General features: G+C 51.9%; 1 protein-coding gene and 1 long non-coding RNA gene across 3 annotated transcripts in view; one reads left to right on the top strand and one right to left on the bottom strand.

The window, feature by feature from the left end:
• Window positions 1-1,700: 1,700 nt before the first annotated feature.
• Window positions 1,701-16,376, bottom strand: MLYCD (malonyl-CoA decarboxylase). 2 transcript variants are annotated; one of them, XM_026495322.4, is made up of 5 exons: window positions 15,792-16,368; window positions 8,428-8,540; window positions 7,002-7,158; window positions 4,937-5,086; window positions 1,701-2,794 (listed from the first exon to the last, which is right to left on the bottom strand). In XM_026495322.4, the coding sequence occupies exons 1-5, from the start codon at window positions 16,338-16,340 to the stop codon at window positions 2,261-2,263; spliced, it is 1,503 nt and encodes a 500-aa protein (XP_026351107.1). In that variant the 5' UTR covers window positions 16,341-16,368; the 3' UTR covers window positions 1,701-2,260. The 2 variants fall into 2 exon arrangements, with proteins under 2 accessions (XP_026351107.1, XP_057170289.1); XM_057314306.1 differs by lacking the exon at window positions 1,701-2,794 and adding an exon at window positions 4,491-4,824 and having other exon boundaries at window positions 15,792-16,376.
• The window catches only part of LOC130544124 (uncharacterized), a 37,103-nt gene continuing 25,643 nt past the window's right edge, over window positions 10,908-22,367 (top strand). Inside the window, exon 1 of the long non-coding RNA XR_008960133.1 lies at window positions 10,908-15,546. This is a non-coding gene — a long non-coding RNA (uncharacterized LOC130544124). The remainder of the gene's footprint in view (window positions 15,547-22,367) is intronic.

Below are 22,367 nucleotides of genomic sequence, written 5' to 3'. Positions count from 1 at the left end.
AAGACGACATTATGGTCCGAGTGGTTGACTGGGTCCCCCGAGAGCACGTGGGACAGCTCAGGTCTGGGAGACAGGACCTACACCTGTAGCCACAGTGTCCCCTTGCAATGATGTCACCTGGACAGCAGGTGCTCTCAGGCAGGCTGCAAACTCAAGATGACGGGATCCGGTAACCCGCTGCTGCCTCCCAGGCCCGCTGCTGCCACTTTTTGCAAAGGATGCTGTGTGTGCACCTGGGCACTCGGACCATCCCTCAGAGGAAACGGGGAGCCGGGCCGTGTCAGCCACCCCTGTCCTGCTAGGAGCCGCAGGGTAAGTGTGACAAGTACAAAAACAACAGGGTTTCCTGTAACCTCAGTGGAGTGAGGTGAGTTTCAGCCCACGGCAGCACAAGGCGGCGGCCCAGCTCCCTCCCTTCAGTGATTTGGACTGATGCACCGAGACGAGATACTCGATACTCGTCTCCCCACACCCATCCCTCTTGGGCTGTCTGGGCTGCTGTGACCAAATGCCACAGACCGAGTAGCCTATAAACAGCAGGAATTTACTGTTCACAGCTCTGGAGGCTGGAAATCCAAGATCAGGATGCCAGCATGGGTGGGTGAGGGCCCTCTTCCAGGCATAGACACTTTGTAACCTCACAGGGTGGAAGGGTCCCGGGGGGCTCTGTGGGGCCTCTGGTTGAGGGCACTCATCCCACTCACGAGGACACCACCCTCATGCCCTAATCACCCCTAAGTCCCCACCTAATGCCATCACCTTTGGGGGACAGGGGTCCAAGGTATGAATTTGGGGGGGTGCGATATTCAGACCACAGCCCCATCCACATCCTGGACCTAGCCAGCTGGCCCATCTTACAGGGTACCGCAAAACCACTGTAAGTCATGAGATAAGGCCTGACAAGAAAGCAAGCTCCCCGAGCGTGGTGGGAGCCGGGTGACAGGCGCACAAGCTTGTCTGACTATCTGCTTCTGTGTCTTTGGTTTGAAAATGTCCACAGTAAGAAGCTACATGGAGAGAGAAGGTGTGAAGTGTGTGTATGTGGGGGGTGGTTCAGGGTGGTGGTCTCACGGCACCCCTGCCACCCAGCAGCGGCCCACGCGTGAACTCTTCCCCGGCTCCTTGACGGCGGCACCCCTGGGCCCATGAGGAGCTCCAGAGCCCAAGCCCTGTCAGGGTGAGCTCAGAGCCGTGCCGAGCGGCACCTGACTGCTTCCACCAGGATTCAGAGAAAGACATTTCCAGGGCTGACCACCGTCCCGGCGTTTGTTATCAGGCAACAAGCCCCACGCAGCCGGTGATGCAGAAGGAGCAGGGGTCGGGTCTGGAAGATGAAGAGCACGGAAGGCCAGGGGACCCGTCTGCAGGAGTGACAACAGTGAGACCGTGCAGGCAGACACCCCCCAGTACTCCTACAACCGCTGGCACCGCCTCTGCCTGCCTCTCTGTTCTCACCCCCTCTTCACAGAGCCCCCAGACACGGGCGGGGCAGGCCGGGACCAGCAGCACTGCTGGCATCTCAGAGCCCGTCCCAGCTTCTGAGGTCTCGGCTCCCCGAGGAGGCCACCACGCCGTCTCATGTCACCGCGTGCTCTTTGCTTCACACAACAAGCGCGCTCGGTACTACGAGGCTCCTTATGAACCTGCGTCTCCGAAACTGTAACGTCTACAACCCAATTCAAGCCCTGTGCAACACCACCTCATGTGTTCAATGATTTAATTTCGTAAACTTTGTGCAGTCATGAATATTTCCCTACATTCGGGATCTCCAAAATTTGAATAACTTGTAGCACAGCCCTCTATCCCTTCGTAGTGAGTGGAGAAAAATGGCTAAAACAACCATGGCTGAATTACTCCTGTTCTAAGCCTGAAGGAGAATCTGCTCTCACCTGGGCCATCTGCCCCGGGCCCGGCGGGGCTGGCCGGTCCACCCTGGACGACAGCCAGCAGAGGCTCTAGAGCTTTCTGAAGATGGGGGGACCACAGCGCCGCCTCTGGCAGGGAGCCAGGCCGCTCTCCCGGGGAGGGCGGAGCACCCCCGCCCGGGCCGCGTCCACCCCCCCACTATCTGGCGTCAGGCACCGCACCTGTGCGCCCGCAATGGAAGTCAGGGCACAGCCTCCCAGTGTGACCTTGCTGTGGGCCAGAGAACAAGCTCTAGCCTGGCTTGACTAAAAATCTCCTTTTGATACATAACCCTCCCTGACCCACCCAGAAAATCATCCTTTTCTGGGTGGCGGATGTCTGCTTGGGGACAGGTTTAAAGTTTGCTGTTCTTCTGAAACTGGGCCACGAGGCTGAGGACCTGCTCGGAAGCTTTGATGTTCTTGGAGCAGAGGTAGCTGGTGCTGTTGGTGGCCGTCTCCCCGGGGTAGTACCGGTAGTTGACCATCAGTCCGCAGGAGCTGGTGATGCCCTTGAGGCTCGCGTCGGCCATCCAGTTGATGCGCCATATCGTGGCCCCGTTCTGCAGATGGAAGTTCGCCACAGGGTTCAGGGCGAAGCCCCGGTGCTTCTCTCCATATAAGTACCAGGCACAGAGCCGCATCAAGGGGGCCTGGAGCGCCCTGACCAGCCTCTCAGACTTCACCCATTCACTGCTGCTAAGAAAGACCTTGAGGGTCTCATTAATGGGACCGCCTGTGATCTCAGTGATTTCTTTACATTCTGAATCGGTAAAGAGTTCACTCCTCCCGTGTTCCTTTGCTTGCGAGTTCAGGAGTCCCAGGAGCCACTTGGTGAATCCAGGTATAGGAGACAGACTTGAAAATGTCCCAAGATGAGGAAACTCTTTCTGTAAGGCACAGATGGTTGGGAAAGGAAGGTGGAGAAAACACACACACACAATTCAGCAGGTCTGTCCCTGCAGCAGAAACACCCCTCCACTTATCATGTGGGCCTCATGAAGCCCTGCACGCTGCTGTACAGGTTACGACATGGTATTTGATGTGCATTCATTCTCTCCTTTCGAGGCACATTTATTAAGAACCTGACACACGCTAGGCCCTGGAGGCATCCTGAGTCCCCAAGGTGAGCCTGTGCGCTACTTCTCTGTCTGCACTGTCTATCACAGGGGCAAGTCAGGGCCCGGGCCCGAAATGACAAGTGGGGGCTGCGGTGACGTGGGGCTTGATACACAGTCTTCTGACCACAGCTCTGGTCTGTGTGGCACACCACGCCCCTCCCAGGGACTTCTCTGCAGCCACAGGAGCCTGGTTTGGCACTTGGCACGCAAGCACTCAATGACTGTGTCGTGAGCAAGTAGTTGCTGGCCTGCGATCCCGCAGTGCGTGCGAGGATGGGCCAGAAGGGGAGGCCACGGCTGCTTCTCCATCTCAAGACAGTACAGTTCATTGGACGACACGGTTCATGGTCAAATGACAGATCTCGAGGACCAGTTTGTAAAAAGCAAGCATTTTCAGATTAAAAATGTACTATGTGCTCGCTCCAGAAGAATTTTTTTTTAACTTCTGATGGAAGCAGAAACAAACCAACAAACCCTACCAATATTCCAGGACTCTGAGGTACCTACCCTCCAGGTCTGATAAAGTGTAACTCCTTCTGGTCTTTCTCCAGGCAGTTTTTCCCAGAGTGAGACGTTTAGTTTATGCCCCTGCTTTATGAACCTGGATCATGAGCATTTTCTCATTCAAAATTCAAAAACATAACTTGAACAGAACAATATTAAAAGATAAGACTATACCATGACTTTCCTAACCACGTTCTTTTTAATGGGCATTTCGGGCGGCTCTCAAGGATCTGCCTTTATAAACCATGATGCACACGCTGGTGTGGCACAATGACAGGGCTTTTTTCGGGGTTCTCCCTGGTGACTATCAGGCTCACAGCCGAGCGCAGGACCAGTGACCCCCCCCCCCCATGGCTACTGGGCGGAGGGGCCAACTCTGACCCTCCGGAAACAGTCTGTGGGTGAGTTATCCAGAACCCTGGATTCTGCCCTTCCTTTGACGCTTTTCTCACCCTGATACACCCCCTGCTCCCTTTCCCTGCTCCATTCATCAACACCGATGCAAAAAAGAAGGCAAGAAGAAGAAACTTATATTAATTAGATGTGGCTCCTATCGCCTCTGGGGAAAAGGTGGCAAGAGAGTGATTCTAATGAAGCTGATATCCAACTGAATCCTGAGTTCTCAGATTTAAGATTGATTATGAATTTAATACAAAGCACGTCAGTATTTTAATTCCATTCTGTCACTCTCCATGGAAGGGCTTCTGCTTCGGGCGCCGTGTTGAAACCACCCAAAGCAGAGAGCACTGCTCTCAGAGCCAATTATTAGCAATCTAATTATTTTACCTAATAATTAGATTCTGCTCACTGCAGTTCACTCAAGCCCCTTATGAGATCGTTTCAGAAAGCTAGACCTGGACTGAATGTGAACATTTCTGCTGTGGGATGGTGAAGCGTTTTTCCCAGGGCAATAGGGGGAAGTTACAAAAAAAAAAAAAAAAAAAAAAAAAAACAAGGCCAGTGTGTTTACCTTTGAGCTGCCTGGTCTAACCTCGACACTCCCTCACAGCCGATGAGGAAGCCTGCGCTGAGGGGGTGTCGGGGCCAGAGCCTGGAGGGCGTGGGAGCCGGTCAGGCACGGCCAAGACGACCACAAAGCGTGCCATCCAAACTGGGACATGGGGGCTAAGGGACTGGTGGTTACGAAACCGGGACAGCACACGCCAGCCAGGAGAGGTCCCGGCCACAGAGTGGAAGGCTCCTTGGAGGGGCTGATGTCCTTGGAAGACATCTGAGAGCGAGTTTCCAGACGCACCTTTCTCGGCACTGCCTCCTTCTGAGTCGTCTCGGGGCACCTGGGACATGCCAAGGGGCATGTGGCTCTTTCCCACCCCTCTCACCCCCCTCCAGGTCCTCTCCTGTCTCTTGTCCGAGGGGCTGACACCTGAGGCCCTGCGCAGCACCCACCTGCAGCTCCTTGAGCACTCGCTTCACCAGGACGGTGCCCAGCTCCACCCCCTGCAGTCCGGGCTGCGTCAGGCTGATGGAGTAGAAGATGGCCGCGGAGATCTTGCTCCTCTCCTCTGTGTCCGCTGGGGGGCAGTCCTTCACTATGGCCTGGAAGACACCATGGTGGTGAGGGTGGGCCTGGGCCCCTCGCTTCCCATGCCTGCCCTACCTCCTGGGGCCGGGAGAAGCTGGGGAGGGTGGGAGCCCGGAGACCTCAGCCCCTGTTCACGGATGGATGAGGCTCTGGGGACCGCAGGCCTGTTCTGACTGGAAATCTCTTGGAGGCGGCAACTGCGCGGCCTCACTGGGCTGTTTGCTGCACCTGCACCATTTCCATCCTTTTGAACGTCTCAAAAAACTACCCGCGTCCCGTTTGTCTCTTCCAGGCCTTTGTGCTGAGGGAGCCAGCAACGACTCTCCTCCCGGCCTGCCCGTGGCACCCAGACCTAGCCTACCCCACCAGGGCCCTACTTCCCGTGCAGGCCTGCTGGCTGCAGCCCGTAGTCATTTCCATTCCTTCTCTCCGGCTCTAGGCTTTTAGATTTCTCAGTAGGCCATACCGGGTCCTATACAGTTTTGCTCTTAGGAAATTTACCTTTCTATGTACCTTTTTGATTTTGTGCTACATCCTTGTTTTTCCTCAGGGAACACACACACACACACACACACACACACACCCTGTGCACAACCCCCTCCCCTGTCGCCTGCTCCCGATCTCCAGCACAGAAGGCACTGCCCCGAGGGCTGGGGTGTGGGCAGGATTGGAATCCCATCTCATCCTTACTGGTTCTGGGATCCTGGGCACAGCACTGAAGTCCCCCTAAGCCTCAGTCTTCTCACACCCACACGAGGCCAGTGACAGTGGGCGTGACGCCTAACACACTGCACGGCGCAGGGACTCAGGGACGTGCTTCAGGAGCTGACGGGCACCAAGCAAACGCTCAATCCATATACACGGAAGTAAGAGCGCGCAAACATGCTCGGCCCGGGCTGGAACTTTACTCAAGCGTAAGCCAAGGCCGGCTTTTCTGTAGTAAACCCACATGTAAATACATGCACGAGAGCCCGGGTGAGAGGGTGTACCACGTGTACGTGCCTTCGTCTCTCTCCTGCTCCCCTATGCTGGGCAGTCGGCCATCATGTCCAGCCTTTCAAAACTGTACACGATGCCCTGATGAGCCACCGTCTGCGCTCTCAGGTCTGAGCATTCCCCGGGGATGAATCCCTCAGAGTGGAAATTGTAGGTGGAAAACAACGCGGGTTCTCTCTTTTCATAGACACCCCCCCCCCCCCAGAGAGCACTGCCAGCGTTTGCCACGAAACCCTTCGGGCGATTTCTCCCTGGTGGTCACGAAGGCCTGCCCATTTGCTCTGCTTGATTTCTCCGCCTTCTGATACTCGGAAACGCTGCCCGCATGACCACCGCGGTACCTGCTCTTTCCAGCTTCCTAACCGGCCGTTCCGGACGCAAAGCCCGAAGCGACCGGGCGTCTCCGCTCCCCTCACCTGCCTGCCCCCTTCCTCGCAGTCTGCCCCCATCCCGAGCTCTGCACTGGTTCTCCTTCTGCAGCCTCCCCCCTGCCCCCCACCCCTGCAGGAAGGATGTGGACTTTCTTGCCAACTCCGTGGCACGCCGGGCCTGTCCCCTCTGCTCCCCAGGCAGAGCGCTGGGCCCACAGCAGGCACGCGGCACACAGTCTAGTTTTCAAGTTTTTAGTCACAGGTCTTTTATACCTGCCCACAGGCACTTAACAAAGGTTCACATGTGGAAGCAGGTGCCCTCCCTCCCTCAGCCAGGTCTCCGCTCAAGTTCAGCTCCCACAGGGGAGCACCGTCCTTGTTCTCTAACTGTCTATACAGTACGTGCCTACACCCACGCAGATCTGGAGATTTCTTCTCTAGCCAGTTCGAAACACGAATGCCTCAAGCAATGGATTTCATAAAGAGGGATAAAACCAAGTTTTAGAAAAATGTTCGGGGCTCTGCAGGACGCCCGCGTGGTTCTGCAGCGACCGTCAGGTACCTGGATGTTGCTGGAGATCTCGCCGGTCAGTGCCACGTGCAGCACGACCAAGGGCTCCTCGGGGGCTGCACAGTGAGAAAAGAAGTAACACCTCCTGTAAGGCCCGACGCGTCGCTTCATGTCCATCCAATTTTTCACAGGATGCACGGCCTCTGACCTGAGGAGAGAATTAGAAGTAAGACGGCTGGACAACTTACAAGTTCAAGAAGCACGGCTGATTCCTATTCGTATCACTCACTAGAGTCAAATAAATCCTCCAACTACATCCTCAGAAGTCAAAGAGAATCATTTTAATATGAAACAGCACTGAGAGCAACTCCAACTAATGACCACTTTACACACAAAACTGTCCTCTAATTCTTAATACCCGCTCTTAAGACTAGTTTGTGGGGCCCAGTTGTGCAGCCATTTTATTTATGAATTTTTTAAAGATTTTATCTATTCATTTATTTGAGAGAAAGAGACAGAGAGAGAGACTCCTCACTGAACGTGAAGCATAGCTTGGGGCTCAATCTCATGACCCTGAGACCATGACCAGAGCAGAAACCAAGAGCTGGGGGCGCCTGGGTGGCTCAGTCATTAAGCGTCTGCCTTCGGCTCAGGGCGTGATCCCAGGGTCCTGGGATCGAGACCTACATCAGGCTTCTCCGCTGGGAGCCTGCTTCTTCCTCTCCCACTCGCCCTGCTTGTGTTCCCTCTCTCTGGCTGTCTGTCAAATAAATAAATAAAATCTTAAAAAAAAAAAAAGAAACCAAGAGCTGGACGCTCAACCGACCAAGCCACCCAGGCGCCCCTGCGCAGCAGATTTTAATGCAAAACTAGCCGGATGCTTTGGGGTTGAACATCCTGGTTTTATTCCTCTGAGTCTCTGCGGTGTGGGGTCCGTGATGCCAACGCGCATCCCAGTTCCATATCGTCCAGCGACCTCCTCCCAACCACTGTGTTGTTTTCCACATGTGACATGGCAGCCCCTGGAATTTGTCACACTTCAAAGTGCAACCTTCCGCAAGCCTTAGCTTCCTTAAGACGGCATGGAGCATGAAGACCCTGAGACGGAAGTGTTCCTCCTGTCTGGGGACTGTCGTGACATGCCAGCCTGGGCTTCCCTGTGTGCCGGGCACGCTGGTATCAGGCACCATACAGCCCATTCACAGATATACCCAACAGAGTTTTCCCAACTAGGGGAGATACTAATGTACACACTAGGTCCAGTGAAGTCCTGCGGCTGCGATGCTGGGGCCTGCGGGAAACACGAGGACGTCAACGGGACCCCGCGTGCAGAATGGCCGGTGCCCACCTGTGATCTCGACATTACTTGCTAGGACAGGACAACATTGGCGAATACTGTGCTTGGAACCGAACGCATGTGCGGATGGAGACTGACTTTCGGCTAACATTTAGGAGAAGTGAAAATCTTAATACTTACTCGCTGATTTTCTGCAGCACCTCACAGGGCGAGTGCCAGGTGACCCGTTCTAGGCTCAGGAAGCCAGAAGAGAACCACTCTGAGAGCATACCCTTCAGCACTCCGTTCATCTCCTGAAAGGGAGAACACGGAGCACTGAGTGCCGGGGACAGGCTTGTCGCCAGCCGGCACAGTGGATAAAGTGGCAAAGGGGGACACAAAGCCACCTGCACGGTGCTTCTCCAGTTTGTCTGCGGGACCCATCCCGACCGGGGGCGCGGCACCCAGCTCTCGACTTAGCCTGTGACCCCAATCAAATGGTATGTTGGGAAGCGTTCACCGCAGTGAACACGACTGAAAACGTGAGGTTGACGGGACAATGGAGGGCACGAAGGGCATGCTAACACCGGCGGCGCGGGACTCCACTTAGAGCCACATCGTCAGCTCTAAGATGCGCGTTTTCGTATTTGGACATCTCTGAAGTTGAGATGCATTCTTCACGTGACGGCAGGTCACTGCTGACGTCGGGAGCGGTTTTTCCTGCTCTAGTGCAACATAAAACAATAGCACGCCCGGCGATCAGTGCATTTAGACTTGATGAAATTATTCTAATTTCACTTCACTTTATTTGTATCCGATCTACTTCCAGTAGTGCCGTGAGTCAACTTCACCTTTCAAGCAAGGAATGGCACCAGGTGCGTAGGGAAAGGAGAGGACGTGGGGGCAGACCCGGCTCAGGGTAGCCTCCCGTGACACGCTGAACACCGATGGCAGGAGGCCTCCCGACAGCCAGAGCGAGAGGACGCCCGGGGCAGCAGACACGGCTTGCTCCTCAACAGCTGCCTCCCCTTCTTCCAAACGCACAGAAGCCTTATGCTTTAGGGAGGCGCGTGGCTGTCCAGGTTCAAAATCACACTGCAGCTAGGGGAAGTCATAGGACTGATTTATGGCCAATCCAGTGTATACACAAGTGTCCTGAAGCAGCTTTAGGGAACCTTAAAAAATGACAAAAGAGTATACCCTTGGCCATCTTTTCTTTGTCACTCCCCCTGCAGGCTGGAAGGTGATGTGATCGCCAGAGCAGCCATCTTGGGCCATGAGGTAAGGCTGGGGATGAAGGTTTTTAGGGGAGAGCCAAATGGAAGTCTGGGTCAACTGAAGGCACCACAGAACAGAATCAGCCCTGGGGTGTCTACCTTCAGACTTCTATATGAGAGACAAATTCTCTCTTCTTCAAACCACTATTATTTTGGGTTTCTGTTACAGATGAACTGCATGTTAACAGGTACACTGAATATTATTACTGAATAATAATAAACATCTCAGGACATCTGGTACAGAATTGACAAAGAGCTGTAACTACAAAAGCTGTGAATATAGGACCACTTCACATTTTATTCCCTGATAAAAGGTGAAAGGACTCACAATGTTGTCACTTGAGACAAGTTACAATTAAGTATAGGGTTGGTGGCTCAGAAAAGGTTTCAGAAGGAAGTGAGATCCATCTTGAAATAGTTAAGGCCTGGGGCACAGAACCAGCCCCAAATTTGTTCTGTGTGACCCTATGGGGGCGAGGAGGGAGGTAAATCTTGGACCAACGGGGAAATCACAGACCAAGTTAGGCTTGGATTGAATTTAATATAAAAGGAGAAGACTTCAATAGCTAGGGCTGACTACCCGTGCTGTCCTGGGAGAGAGTGAACCTCACCATAGGCGGGGACCGAGCGCAGGGTCGATGAGGATTTGGTGGAGCTGTTTTAAGGATTTATGGGTTGGACCAAATGCCCTTTACAATTCCTTTTAATTCTCGATCCATAACCCGGTCCTCTTCACTCAGCTCTATGCCTGCAGTGAGGGCAGACGTTGTTTCGACTTCACTCCTCTGGTGCCCGAGGAATCCAGGGGGGTCTCCCATGGGGAAGACAGCTAACAGACCGATGTCAAATGAAAGAGACAAGAAAGACTGGAGAATGGAGAGCAGGCAGTGGCAGGATGGGAGAAGAGAGGCCATCGACCGGGCAGCAGAGAACTGCTGCTTATAAAGTACTGCCTTGGACCACAACCGTTCTTACCTTCCTGGGTCCTCACGCACTCTTGAGTACGTGCTAAAAATCAGGGACCCGCTCCCTACAAAAACACAGACACATGTGTCAACATCTGCACACAATCTCCTGGGATTCACGGAACCCTCTGAAACTCAGCTTTGGCTCATCCCCAGGGGTTCGCGGACCCCAGGTTAGGAACCTGTGCACTGAAGGGTTAGGGCTATATTAGCCACGCTCCACGCCTCGACCACAGTCATGCCAGGAGCATGTGGGAAGTCCCTAGTTTCAGGATCAATTCAAGATTAATGATGAAAGAAATGGTTTGGCTGATGAGAGCTCCCCCTCCAAGGTCTCTTGGTTCTATTTCAGGTTACTGACGGCTGTGAAATGTGACCCTGCCACATGAGATCTGGGAATCTAGGTGAAAGAGCACAAGTCCCCAAGCTCGGCACTCACGCGGCACTGCTGTTCGGGCTGGATCACAGGCGACAGGAGGGGAAGACGCCACCTCTGGTTTGGGCGCATCAGTTCCGCCATCGATCCAACATACACACTCCACTTATGGCGAGGGCGGTCAGCGTGCGCTCGGCTTTCCGGACCTGCCGACTGGGGCTACCTTGGAGGGCACCGTACAGAAGGCCAGCCAAACTCTCCTTGTGGCAGAGAAAAAGCGGTCTCCCAATGCCTCTTCTGAAGTTGTTGGCTCTCAGGATCTCCCCGTTTGAAGTTCTCATTGCTCAGAAGCCCTGAGCCGGGACAGGGAGCTGGAAGCACCGGACAGGTCCCGGCGGCACAGCTAAGACGTTCTAGGTACAATTCCCACTGGAGGAAGCTGCTGTCCCTGGGGCACTGGGGCATCCCTGCCAAACTATAGAGACGGTCCTTTTCGGTCTAGCTAAGCAGAATTTAGGAGAACCAACAAGGACCACTATGTTCACTGAAAAGCAGGACAAGCCACCAAAAGAGGTCACACGACAAAGCATCCAGTGTGACTGAACCTCAAGAGAGTGGGGACACTGGCCAGTGTGCTGCGAGTTTAGCTCCCTCTCTGTTGGCCCCCGCGCTTCTGTCAAGGCCCACACACATCTCATCTCACTGGAATCTCTGTGTTCAAACTGCCATCAAGAAACCCTTCCATTTTCTAAATGCCAACTTCCTTCTAGTGTCCACAAACCACTGAACGGAGCTTAGACCTCCTAGAATGGGAACTCGAGTCAGCTTCATGGGGGATTTTCTAAGAAACGTACCTCCTCGACCCCAACTGGCCTGTGGAGGACAGCCTCTAAACCACACACACACACACACACACACACACACACACACAGAGCATGTGCCGACCCTCACACCCCTGTTTCCAGTAATCACAACCTGAGACCGTGGCGAACTGTGCCTGTTTGTGAACATGATTTTGAGCTAAGCTGCACAGTAATCAGAGCACGTCTTAGAAGAGAAGCAGGCTGACCTTGAGTACACCAACCGCCAGCAGCATCTCTCACCTCAGCGCGCAGCCCATGGGCCCCGGGGTTAAAGGACCTGGCTAAAATCATGCCTCCAATCAGCCGAGGGCACAGACCGTCTTGAGAGCAGGCCCGTCCGTCCATCTCCACACACCACTTCCTCCGCAATACCCACCGCCCCGCGAAACACACCCAGTCAGCTTCCTTTTTGGCCGCATACTTGCTGGTTACTCTAAAAATGCCATTGCCCCCTACAGGATTCGGTAAACTAGAACTGGTTGTGGGCCTGCAGCGGACCGAGAGTATTCTGGGGTGAACGTTCAGGGCCGAACCCACAGCAGCCGTCATGCAAACCAGCGCGTGTCCACGTGACTTCACCCGGCAAGTCCGGAGGTGCGCAGGTGCGGGAGTGCGACACCGCGGGGACTCAGTGCCGTGTGCACACAGGGAGGGGCGCTCAGATTGGAGGCCAGGGCGGAGTGAGCTCCCTGCTCCCCCAGCATCACAGGGCACCACAGGTCCCTGGGTGTTTGGGACTCCTGCTCTAAAGATTCATGTGCCAAACTTCCAGAGGTTTCTAACACTGAATTCCTCAGAGCAAAAGGTTCTAGCTGTGTTGCCTCTTTGGCTTGGATGCAAAATCCAGAAGGAGGGAGAAGAAACAGAATCAAAGTGGACTGCACACATAATGTGATCCTGGCAAGACATTAGAACATTGAATCCCAGGGACAATTTCTATGGATTAAAAAAACTATTCTCTGAAGGATTCAAATGACAGAGATTAAAAAAGTGTTGCGTGGCTACGTAGAGCAAAGGAGAAGGGAATTGGCAGATTTAGCTCTAGTGGTTTTGTGCACCGGACAGGACAGGATCTCCAGGTAGAGAAACGCAAGTGGGGCGACCGAACGACTAGAAAAGGCGTCTTGCCTTTGTCCAGACCACATGCAGAAGCAAAGGTCAGGCTATTGTTACTCATCCTCTGTTCAAGAAATAGCTTTATTCCACGTGACTTTCTGCCTGTCGGTACACAATGTTCGTGTGTGGACTACCTTGGTTGAAAAGCCAAGGGAACCCTGAACAGCGGAGGGCCTGGCTCAGGATCTCCCCAGAGTGGGCCCCTCTGCCCCCCCAGATCCAGTTTCAATGTCACAGCCTTCAGCTGCCACGCTCCTTCTCGCCTGAACGATAACCAAGTTTTCTCGTGTGGTGAAGAACGAGGGCAAGGACGTGTGTGGGAACGGCTCACAGAACTGGAGGATTTAGAACTGGATGGGACCTTACACATCACTGGGGCCGACATGCTGAACCTGCCAAGGGCTGTCCGAATGTCTGACGCGACGCCTCTGCTGGCCGTGCAGAAACCTTCCAAGCCCTCTGGGCTTCCCTCTGGGCTCAGACCTCTGAGTGCAGCAGTGTGACATCAAGACATACAGAGTAGTAAGTGTGCCAACTGTCTTGTGGCAGGGCACCCTGGACTCTCATCTCCTGCATCGTTCAGCATTTTGCTATGCAAGACATTCAACACAAGGCTGATCACCTAGTTGGAGTTGGGGGGCGGCTGGCGGAATAATACATTTCAAATGCTGGATTCTGACGTTAAGGTATAAAATCCAAGCGAATAATAGTAAATGCACACGTACTAACACACGCGCTGCAGCGCAAAACTGGGCGAGACCACCTTGAACGGGAGTGCTGGAGAAGTTCAGTGCTGAGCAGCTCCTGCTCTGATGGGCTTCCCAAGCAAGCATCATGCAGTGACGTGGGGTCGGGAGCTCTCCATCAAAGCGCCAGCTGGGCTGGAGAGCGGGTCCGCGGAGAGGAGCGAGTAACGGACGGTAAAGCTGGAGATGTCCACGGTAGCTTGGTGTGCACCAAGAACGCCGGAGGAAAGACATTAAATGTGGATCCTTCTGGCCACGGCAGGATTCATGATTTTCCAACAGGGAAGACTGACCAGTGGTTCCAGAGAAAGGTGAGCACTGACGTTACCGGTAAGATGGAAGCTCAAACGCTTACTCTTGGGAAAAGTAAATACACTCACAACTAGAGAACATTCAACTCCCCATTCGGTAAAACTAAGTAAAACAAAGCCATTAATTAGCTGGGTGGTTTTATCTTGTCCTTGATTTTGCAGAAAAAGGCAAATTCTAAGAAAACCAAATCCCTTTTAGATCCAGTAAAGTTATCAGCTCCAAGAATCAATGTGTAGTGACAAAGCACACAATTCTGGAGTCAAGACTGGGCTTGAGTTCCAGCTCAGGACTCTGGGCACCGCACTTGGCCATGAAGAGCTATAATCAGCTCATCTGTACAACAGGTCCCTATGGCTTGCTGAGAATGAGATGACTCTTCCCATACTAGACTGGATTGGAATCTCTTGACCAAGTGACCTTAGCGCCAGGAGCATTCCTGGTATAAGATAAACACCCGATGGCCATATGTTGTGTGGAAGGATGGACAGAAGGGGAGATGATTCCATTCTGGGACAGCTGACATTCTATCTAATTCTCCAGTCTTCTATGTAATAAAAATCAAGCTTCTGAAGGACCATAATGGAGTACTGGTCCCTACTTCAAGGAAAAAAAAACCCCAAAGACCTAAGCTTGGATCGAAGACTTAACCCAAGCAGATGGGAAGGCACAGCACATAGAACACAAAGTCTCAAGCACTCAGACTGGGCTTGAGTCAGAAATGTGATCAATTCAAATCGTGGCCCTAGATTAACATTAAGCATTATAGATAACCAGCCATCATGAGTAATCAATCACAGCCCTGTTATCACTGAGATTAACCCCATTCTTAACTATCTGCAGTGTTTATGCATCTGAGGCCAAACAGTCAAAAAAGATGAAGTTTCTCATAAACACCGTTAACTCACACTGCATGATGGGGTGATAAACCATGGTGAAAAGAACCCCAGACTGAGGTCTGGGTAGATGATTGGAGACATACCTATTTGCTTTGAGTTCTTGGTCAAGTCTCCTGACCTCAGTAGGCTTCCTTAACCCACCTAAGAATGAGGACATGAACATGAAAATCATCATGCTATTGTTCGAGTTCTTAAATGAATTAGGACATAATCATTCAAGTGCTCAATTTTTAAAAGCCAACTGCACCCAAAAAAGTTCTGAATGTCAGAAGCTTCCTGAATCATTCATATCATTTTTTTGTGCATGAAAAGGGCAGGCTAATGAACCCTTCATATTTAAACCAAGAGTAGACGAGAACTGCGTTCAACTGTCAGCAACCTTTCAAGCCACCACTATTTAAATCTTAAAGCGCTTATTTGCACCTAACATGAGCTCACTGTGCCAAGCACCTGATTACTCAAGTACTCAACTTGGGATCATCACATTTCAGGGCTGAACTCAAGAAAGGGCAATGTCCTGCCCAGTCATGAGGCAGACACCAGAGACCTCATCTCTGTGCATTCCGCAGGGCTTCTTAGACAACGGCTGACACATAGTGGGTGTGCAACTAACTTTTGCTGACACCATCCAGGTTTTTGGAGGCTACGTGATGCTCAGCTGGGCACTCGTTCAAATATACCACAAAGATGTAACTCAGCTAAAATAATAAAAAAGAGATTTCGTGGAGCACACTTAACCATGAAGGAGGCGTTGACAGTCACGTTAAAGGTAGGCGGTGCTGAGTTTCTAGTAAGCACGACACAGTAAACCCTGGAGCAAGGCAAGGATTCAGAAAGCCTGGGAAGGAAGGGGACGGGATGCAGGGGGCTGTAACTGGGGGCAAAGTGTGCGCGGCTTCAGGATGGGGAAGGTGGAGTGTGTGGGGGGCTTGAGGGGCAGGTGGGGACTGTACGGGGAGGACCGCCAAGAGCTCGTGGACCTGGTGCAAGGCGGGGGCCCGGGCGGGGCCTTACCCGGACGTGCGGCCCCTCCACCAGCTTGAGGGCCTGCGCCTCGAGCAGGTCGGCCCGCAGCCGCACCAGGAAGCGCACGCCGCCGTCCAGCTTGCTGATGTGATGGAAGAGGCCGCGGTAGCGGGGCACCAGTGCGTAGCGCAGCCGGTCCTCGGCCTGCAGCAGCACGGCCGCCTCCCGCGGCTGCTCGCGCAGTTGGAGCACGCCGGCGCTCTGCTCAGCCACCTGGCCGTGGTCCACGCCGAAGCCCCGCGCCAGGCGGCTCAGCAGCTCGGCGCGCTCGGCCGCTTCGGCCAGGCCGCCGTAGAAGCTCACAAAGTCCGCGCACTGGCCCTCGGCCGGCGCCGGCGTCTTCTCGCGCAGCTCGTAGGCCGGCGTGGCTGGCACGGCGCGGCGCAGCAGCTCGTCCATGGCCCGTTCCAGGGCGCCCGCCTCCGCCGCCTCCGCCGGCCCGCTCGACAGCCGGGATCCGACCGGCCGCGGCGGCCGCGGGGGGAGCCGCAACGAGAAGAGGCGCCGCGCCGTCAGGGCTGGCCCCAACCCCTGCATGGCACCGCGCAACAGCCGCCCGGGGGACGCTGGCGCCGCGAAGCTTCCGGCTTCCGGCGCGCACCTGCCTCATTTGTCGAGGCCGAGGGGGCGGGTGGAACGGTGGCCAATCGGAGGGCGGGGCGGGGGGGCGGAGCGCGGCGCGGGGCCAAGTGAGGCCAAAGGTCCCTGTGATGGTATGACGCGGGCGCGGGGGAGATGCGATCCTTCTCTGTGTCCTGGCCACGCAAAGTCACCGTCCCAGCTGCTATCCTCTTGCCCCACTGCGTACGCGCCTCCCGAGTAGCAGAGCCGAGCTCTGCTACTGCAGGGTGCATCCGAGTCACCTGAGGGAATGCTACGCCTGCGGATTCCTGGTCCCTCCGGTCTGGGGAGGAGCCAAGGAATCTGAGTGCTTACCAAGTGTCCCTGGTGGTAGTTCTCTGGCAGGGTAGCCTTTGTCTTAAGTCGTGCCTGGGCGCTCTCCAGTCGTTGCCAGGGTCGGATTATACAGGTTGCCTCCCAAGAGCTGCAGCCCTCCTCTCCTGAGCTCGGGACCCAGGTCTCCAGCTGCTTGCTGGAGAACTTTTCATGGATGCGGCAAATGGGGCCCTCCCCACCATTTTAGTCTCCAACCTACCCTTTTTTTTTTTTTTTTTTTTTTACGATTTATTTAGTTGAGAGAGAGCGCGCACGAGAGCGCAGGAACAGGAGGAGGGGCGGAGGGAGAGGGAGAATTCCAAGCAGCGGCTCCCCACCCCAACATAGAGCAGGAGGCAGGGTTCTACCTCACAACCCCGAGATCAGAGATCTGACCTGAGCTGACACCAAGAGTGGGATGCTCAACCAACTGAGCCACCCAGGCGCCCCTCTCCCTCCTTCCTAAATTCAACAGTGTTTATTAACCACCTAGTAAGTGCCAGGTCTTGTACTAGGCATGGAGGTAAAATAATGAGCTAGGTAAACTGGATGATGCCCCATGGAATTCACCGTCCCATGGAGAGGATAACCGAACTACAAATGGTGACTGGTGCTAAGAAGGAAACAGGCAGCCTGGAGTGACATGATTTAGTACAGTTGGGGTGGAGTTTCCACTGTGACCAGGGTGAGCAGGGAAACTCTCCGAGGAGGTGACATTTAAGCTGAGAGCAGAAGCTAGTTATGGTTTGAAGGGGGGGTGGGGACGGGGGTGAGCTGACCTATTCATTCTTCCAAGTTCAAAAGCACAGTTTTGTAACCTCTGTCCTGCCCTTCATCCCACATGTAAGTTTTGGTGATTTCTGGTTTTTTTTGTTGTTTTGTTTTTAAGATTTTATTTATTCGACAGAACACAAGCAGGGGGAGCAGGAGAGGGAGAAGCAGGCTGAGCAGGGAGCCTCATGCTCGGCTCAATCCCAGCACCCTGGGATCATGACCTGAGTCGAAGCCAGTTGCTTAACCAACTGAGCCACCCAGACGCCCCTGATTACTACTTTAAAAGGACTCCTGAATTCATCCCTTCTCTCTGGCCCCCCCGGCACCTAGAAACCACATCCCTTCTCACCAGGGCCACAGCAGTAACCTCTTTGCTTCCAGGCTCAGTCCTCCAATCCAACTTCTCCATCAGCTGTTGAGTGAACTAAATTATCTAACCATGTCATTCACTGGTTCAAAAACCAAATGCTTCAGCCTAACAAGGCAGAGCCCACACCAACAGCCCCTGCTCTCATTTCTAGCCACATCCTTTGTCTCTTCCCACCTCATTTCTTTTACTCTGTGGCCCGATGGCCCTAGACTTTTAGATTTTGGAACTCATTCTTAAAACACTAGGAGAAGCAACACAAGGTGGGGTGGCGGGAAAGGCAGTTGTCGGTAGGGTTGTTGGTGTCAAGGGCGTGGAATCACAGTCTGCAGCCTCCAAACACAACTACAGCAGTCTCTCCTTAACAGGAGGGAGATTTCCCCCACAGTTAGCGAGAGACTGGAGGGAGTTTGCAGGGCCTGATGCCAAGTTTAGTGGAGTCCAGAAAAAATCCAGCCAAGAGCTCACTGTGCTCTTTGAAAAAGAGAAGCCTCATCTAGGTACGAAGGATGAAGGACAGCATCAAAGGGCCTGATGAGGTCAAAGGGTGGACAGCGGGCGCTGCGGAAGGGGCTTTCTTGTCTGTTTGGGGGTACACAGGGCACCTCATGATCTGTGGGTACCAGAGACTGGACCCCTTTCTTTCTTAGTCACATAGTAGTAACTGACGTCCCATGAACCCCCCTTGGATGTCCCAGACATGCCTTTGAGGAGAGAGAGGTGTGCAGGCACTGGCTAAGCCCTTTACCTACCTCTACACCCTAACAATACTTTATTGAGCACTTACTAAATGTCATCTGCTATTCTTAGTGCTTAACGACATTATCTCATTTAATCCTCACAATAACCCTGCCAAACTTCAGACTGTACAAAATAAATTCCAGATGGCTTAAGGATTTAAATTTTTATAAAATGAAATAAAAGTAATTTCAGAGCAAGAAAGGTCTTTTAAAATACGACACAAACCATAAAAGAGAGATTGGTGAATTTAAGTACATAATTTTTTTTTCAAAGTTCTTTATGCTTAAAAATAAGATCAAGGGCCTCCTGAGAGGCTCAGTTGGTTAAGCGTCTGCCTTTGGCTCAGGTCATGATCCAGAGGTCCTGGGATCGAGCCCCACACTGGGCTCCCTGCTCAGCAGGGAAATCTGCTTCTCCCTCTGCCTCTCTCCCTGGCTTGGCTTGTGCTCTCTCTTGCCGTCTCTCTTTCTCTCAAATAAATAAATAAAATCTAAAAAAAAAAAAACAAAAAAAAAACCAAACCCAAAACCAACGAAGATCAAAAGACAAACACTACATTAGAAAAATATTTGCACACAGTTAATTTCCCTAATACATAAAAAACCACAATGCAATGTGAGACTGTCAACCCATCAGAAAAGTGGAGAGAGAGGATATGACCAGGGACCTCCTGGGAAAGGAAATTGAAATGGCTTTTAAAAATATGAAAAGGGCTCAACTTCACTCCTAATTTTAAAAAGGCAAATTAAAACTCCAATGAGCTATCAGCTTTCACTTACTGGAATGTAATGATCAGAAAGTTGATAAGACCCCGTGCTCATAGGCTGTGGGGAACAAAGTGCCCTCTGACCTTGCTGCTGGGAGTATAGCTTGGTACCAGCCCTGGGGAGGGTGCCTTTGCAATATTTACCAACACGGCAGACTGGCCCAGCAACTTTTACTAATAAACACCTGATCTGCTGAACAGGTTAATGACAGGTGGGATCAGACTTGGGGCACTCCATCAGCAGGACCAGGAGGTAGGCACAGAGACCAGGACAATATTGGGTCCCCCCCCCCCCCCAAGGAGATGCAGGTGGGGAGTGGAAGAGCTGTCTCTGACGATTGCTGGGACTCAGCTTCAAAAATCCTGCCCTAGAATCTTCTGGCCAATAAGAAACTGCAGCTTGGTGCGGGGGGCCTGTTGGAACAGCTACATCTGCGGACGCAAGCGAGGGAGGCAGGACGGCATCCTGCCAAAATTCACCGGCTCCCAAGTCAGCAGAAGGCTGTCACTATGCGTCCTCGACCTGCCACTTACCAGGTCAGTGACTGCGAGCAGGTTTTGTCACTTTTTAAAGGCCGTTTCCACATCTGTGAGATGTAGGTGATAGTAATATCTATCTCACAGGCTTGTGAGGATTCGGTGAAACCAGTCAGGGCGAGCACATGGGAAGTGGTAAAGACAGTAACGTCTTAGCTAAATTGTCGTTAAGTAAGTAAATGAAGGAAGGAAGTAAAGTGTTGTAAGTAAATAAAACTCAAATAGTTTGGGATGGGTGTATATCTGCATGTGTCCAAAATGAAGCAACACGCTGACCCAGGGCAGGAGTATTTCCTCATGACTCTGAGACCTTAATTCCCGCGCAGCTTCATTCTGGAACCCTCAAGCAGGCGAGGGGACCGCAGCTGTGGATGGCGGGGGCGGGGAGCTGACTGACCCAAGCCACAACCTTGAGCAACCGCCAGGATGACAACAAGATATTTTCTTTTGAAATGATTTTCAAATAGTTACAGAGATTAAGAGAGATTTGTTTTGTCCTCCAGGCAGTTAGGCTCTGAACTGCCCTTCATTTCCTCCTTCTCCTTTGCCGCAACGCACTACCTTCATGGAAGAGAGTATCACACACCAGGCAGGTCCCCCACACTGCCAAACTGCAGGAAGCAGTAGCACTAGGATGGGACTTTGTTTCATTCAGATGAAATACAGTATCTTTTGCTCAAGGGAGAGGGGAGCAGAGCACCTGGTTGACTCTCTCCAGGTGCCGGAATTTCATAGCTGGAAACCTCCAGTGCAAGTCTGGCAGGATACAAATCCTGGGAGGTAGTTCTTTGTGAGACCATCCTTTGTTGGGCATGTCTGATCTCAAAGGGACCGTGGAAACTACATTTGGTTCATTCTGCAAAAACACAGACACATGAAGCACCCCAAGTTCCTCTTTACAAGGAAGTGGTATGAACTTGTCATCAGCGGGTAAAGAGCCACTCTGGTTTAGATGGGCTTCGCATCTGCCATGTCCCACATGCTCTCATCTGGCTTGGGGATCCTCCTACTTAGGCAGGAATCTGGTCTCCAAATCTCCTATTTTGCCTAAGCATTTGCTTCAAGTACAGTTCTCACTCTCCTTCTTCCAACTGCCTTCCTTTTCACATGATTTCTGGTTTCTGCCTTTATATGTGTTCACACTCGTTTTTCTCTAGGTGTCCCTTGCCACTCCCTATTTCTCCCTGTTCATGCCCTTGGTTAAAAAAACTTTCTTGATCCAAGAATGAAATTAAGGAAACGGTTCACTTTATCAGAGTAACAAAAAGGAAATATATGAATCACCTTAACCAAAGAAGTTTCAGATCTGAACACTGAAAACTACAGAGCCCTGTTGAAACAAATTAAAGAATACCTCAATAAATGGAATGACGTTCCTTGTGAATGGAATGGAAGCTTTAATATCATTAAGATGGCAATATTTGCCAAATTAATCTCTGCAATTCCTTTCAAAATTCCAGTTCACAGACATGGAAGAGCTGAATCTAAAATCCACATGGAAATGCAAGGGATCCTAGACAGCCAAAAGAATCCTTAAAAAGAAGAACTAACTTGGAGGACTCACACTTACTTCAAAACTTACTAAAAAGCTATACTAATCAAAGCAATGTAGTACTGGCAAAAAGACAGACATAGGGATCAATGGAATAAAACTGAGAGTCCAGAAATAAACCCATACATCTATGGTCAATTGATTTTTAACAAGGATTCCAGGACTATTCACTAGGGAAAGAATAGACTTATCAATAAATGGTGTTGGAATGACTAGATAGTCACATGCAAAAAAAAAAAAAGAAAAAAAAAGAGTTTGTATCCCTACCTCACACCATATACAAAAATCAACTCAAAATGGATCAAAGATCTAAGTGCAAGAGCTGAAACTGTAAAACACTTCGAAGGGCAAATAAGTATAAATCTTCATGACTTTGGATTAGGCAGTGATTTCTTAAATGACGCCAAAAGCACAAAGAACAAAAGAAAAATTAACTGGACTTCATCAAAATTAAAAACTGTTATGCATCCAAGAATACCAACAAGAAAGTGAAAAGACAGGGGCGCCTGGGTAGCGCAGTCGTTAAGCGTCTGCCTTCGGCTCAGGGCGTGATCCCGGCGTTACGGGATCGAGTCCCACATCGGGCTCCTCCGCTGGGAGCCTGCTTCTTCCTCTCCGACTCCCCTGCTGTGTTCCCTCTCACGCTGGCTGTCTCTCTGTCACATAAATAAATAAAATCTTTAAAAATAAAAAAAAAAAAAAAAAAAAAAAAGAAAGTGAAAAGACAGCCCACAGAGTAGGAGAAAATATTTGCAAATTGTATGTCTGATAAGGATCTAGTATCTATAATATATAAAGATGCTTACAATGCAACAATAAAAAGACAAACAACCCAATTAAAAAGTGAGCAAAGGATCTGAATAAACATTTCTCCAAAGAACATATACCAAT

This window comes from Ursus arctos, unplaced genomic scaffold (assembly GCF_023065955.2).
Source record: "Ursus arctos isolate Adak ecotype North America unplaced genomic scaffold, UrsArc2.0 scaffold_19, whole genome shotgun sequence".
Lineage (NCBI taxonomy): Eukaryota > Metazoa > Chordata > Mammalia > Carnivora > Ursidae > Ursus > Ursus arctos.
This window is presented reverse-complemented; position numbering and strand designations above follow the sequence as displayed.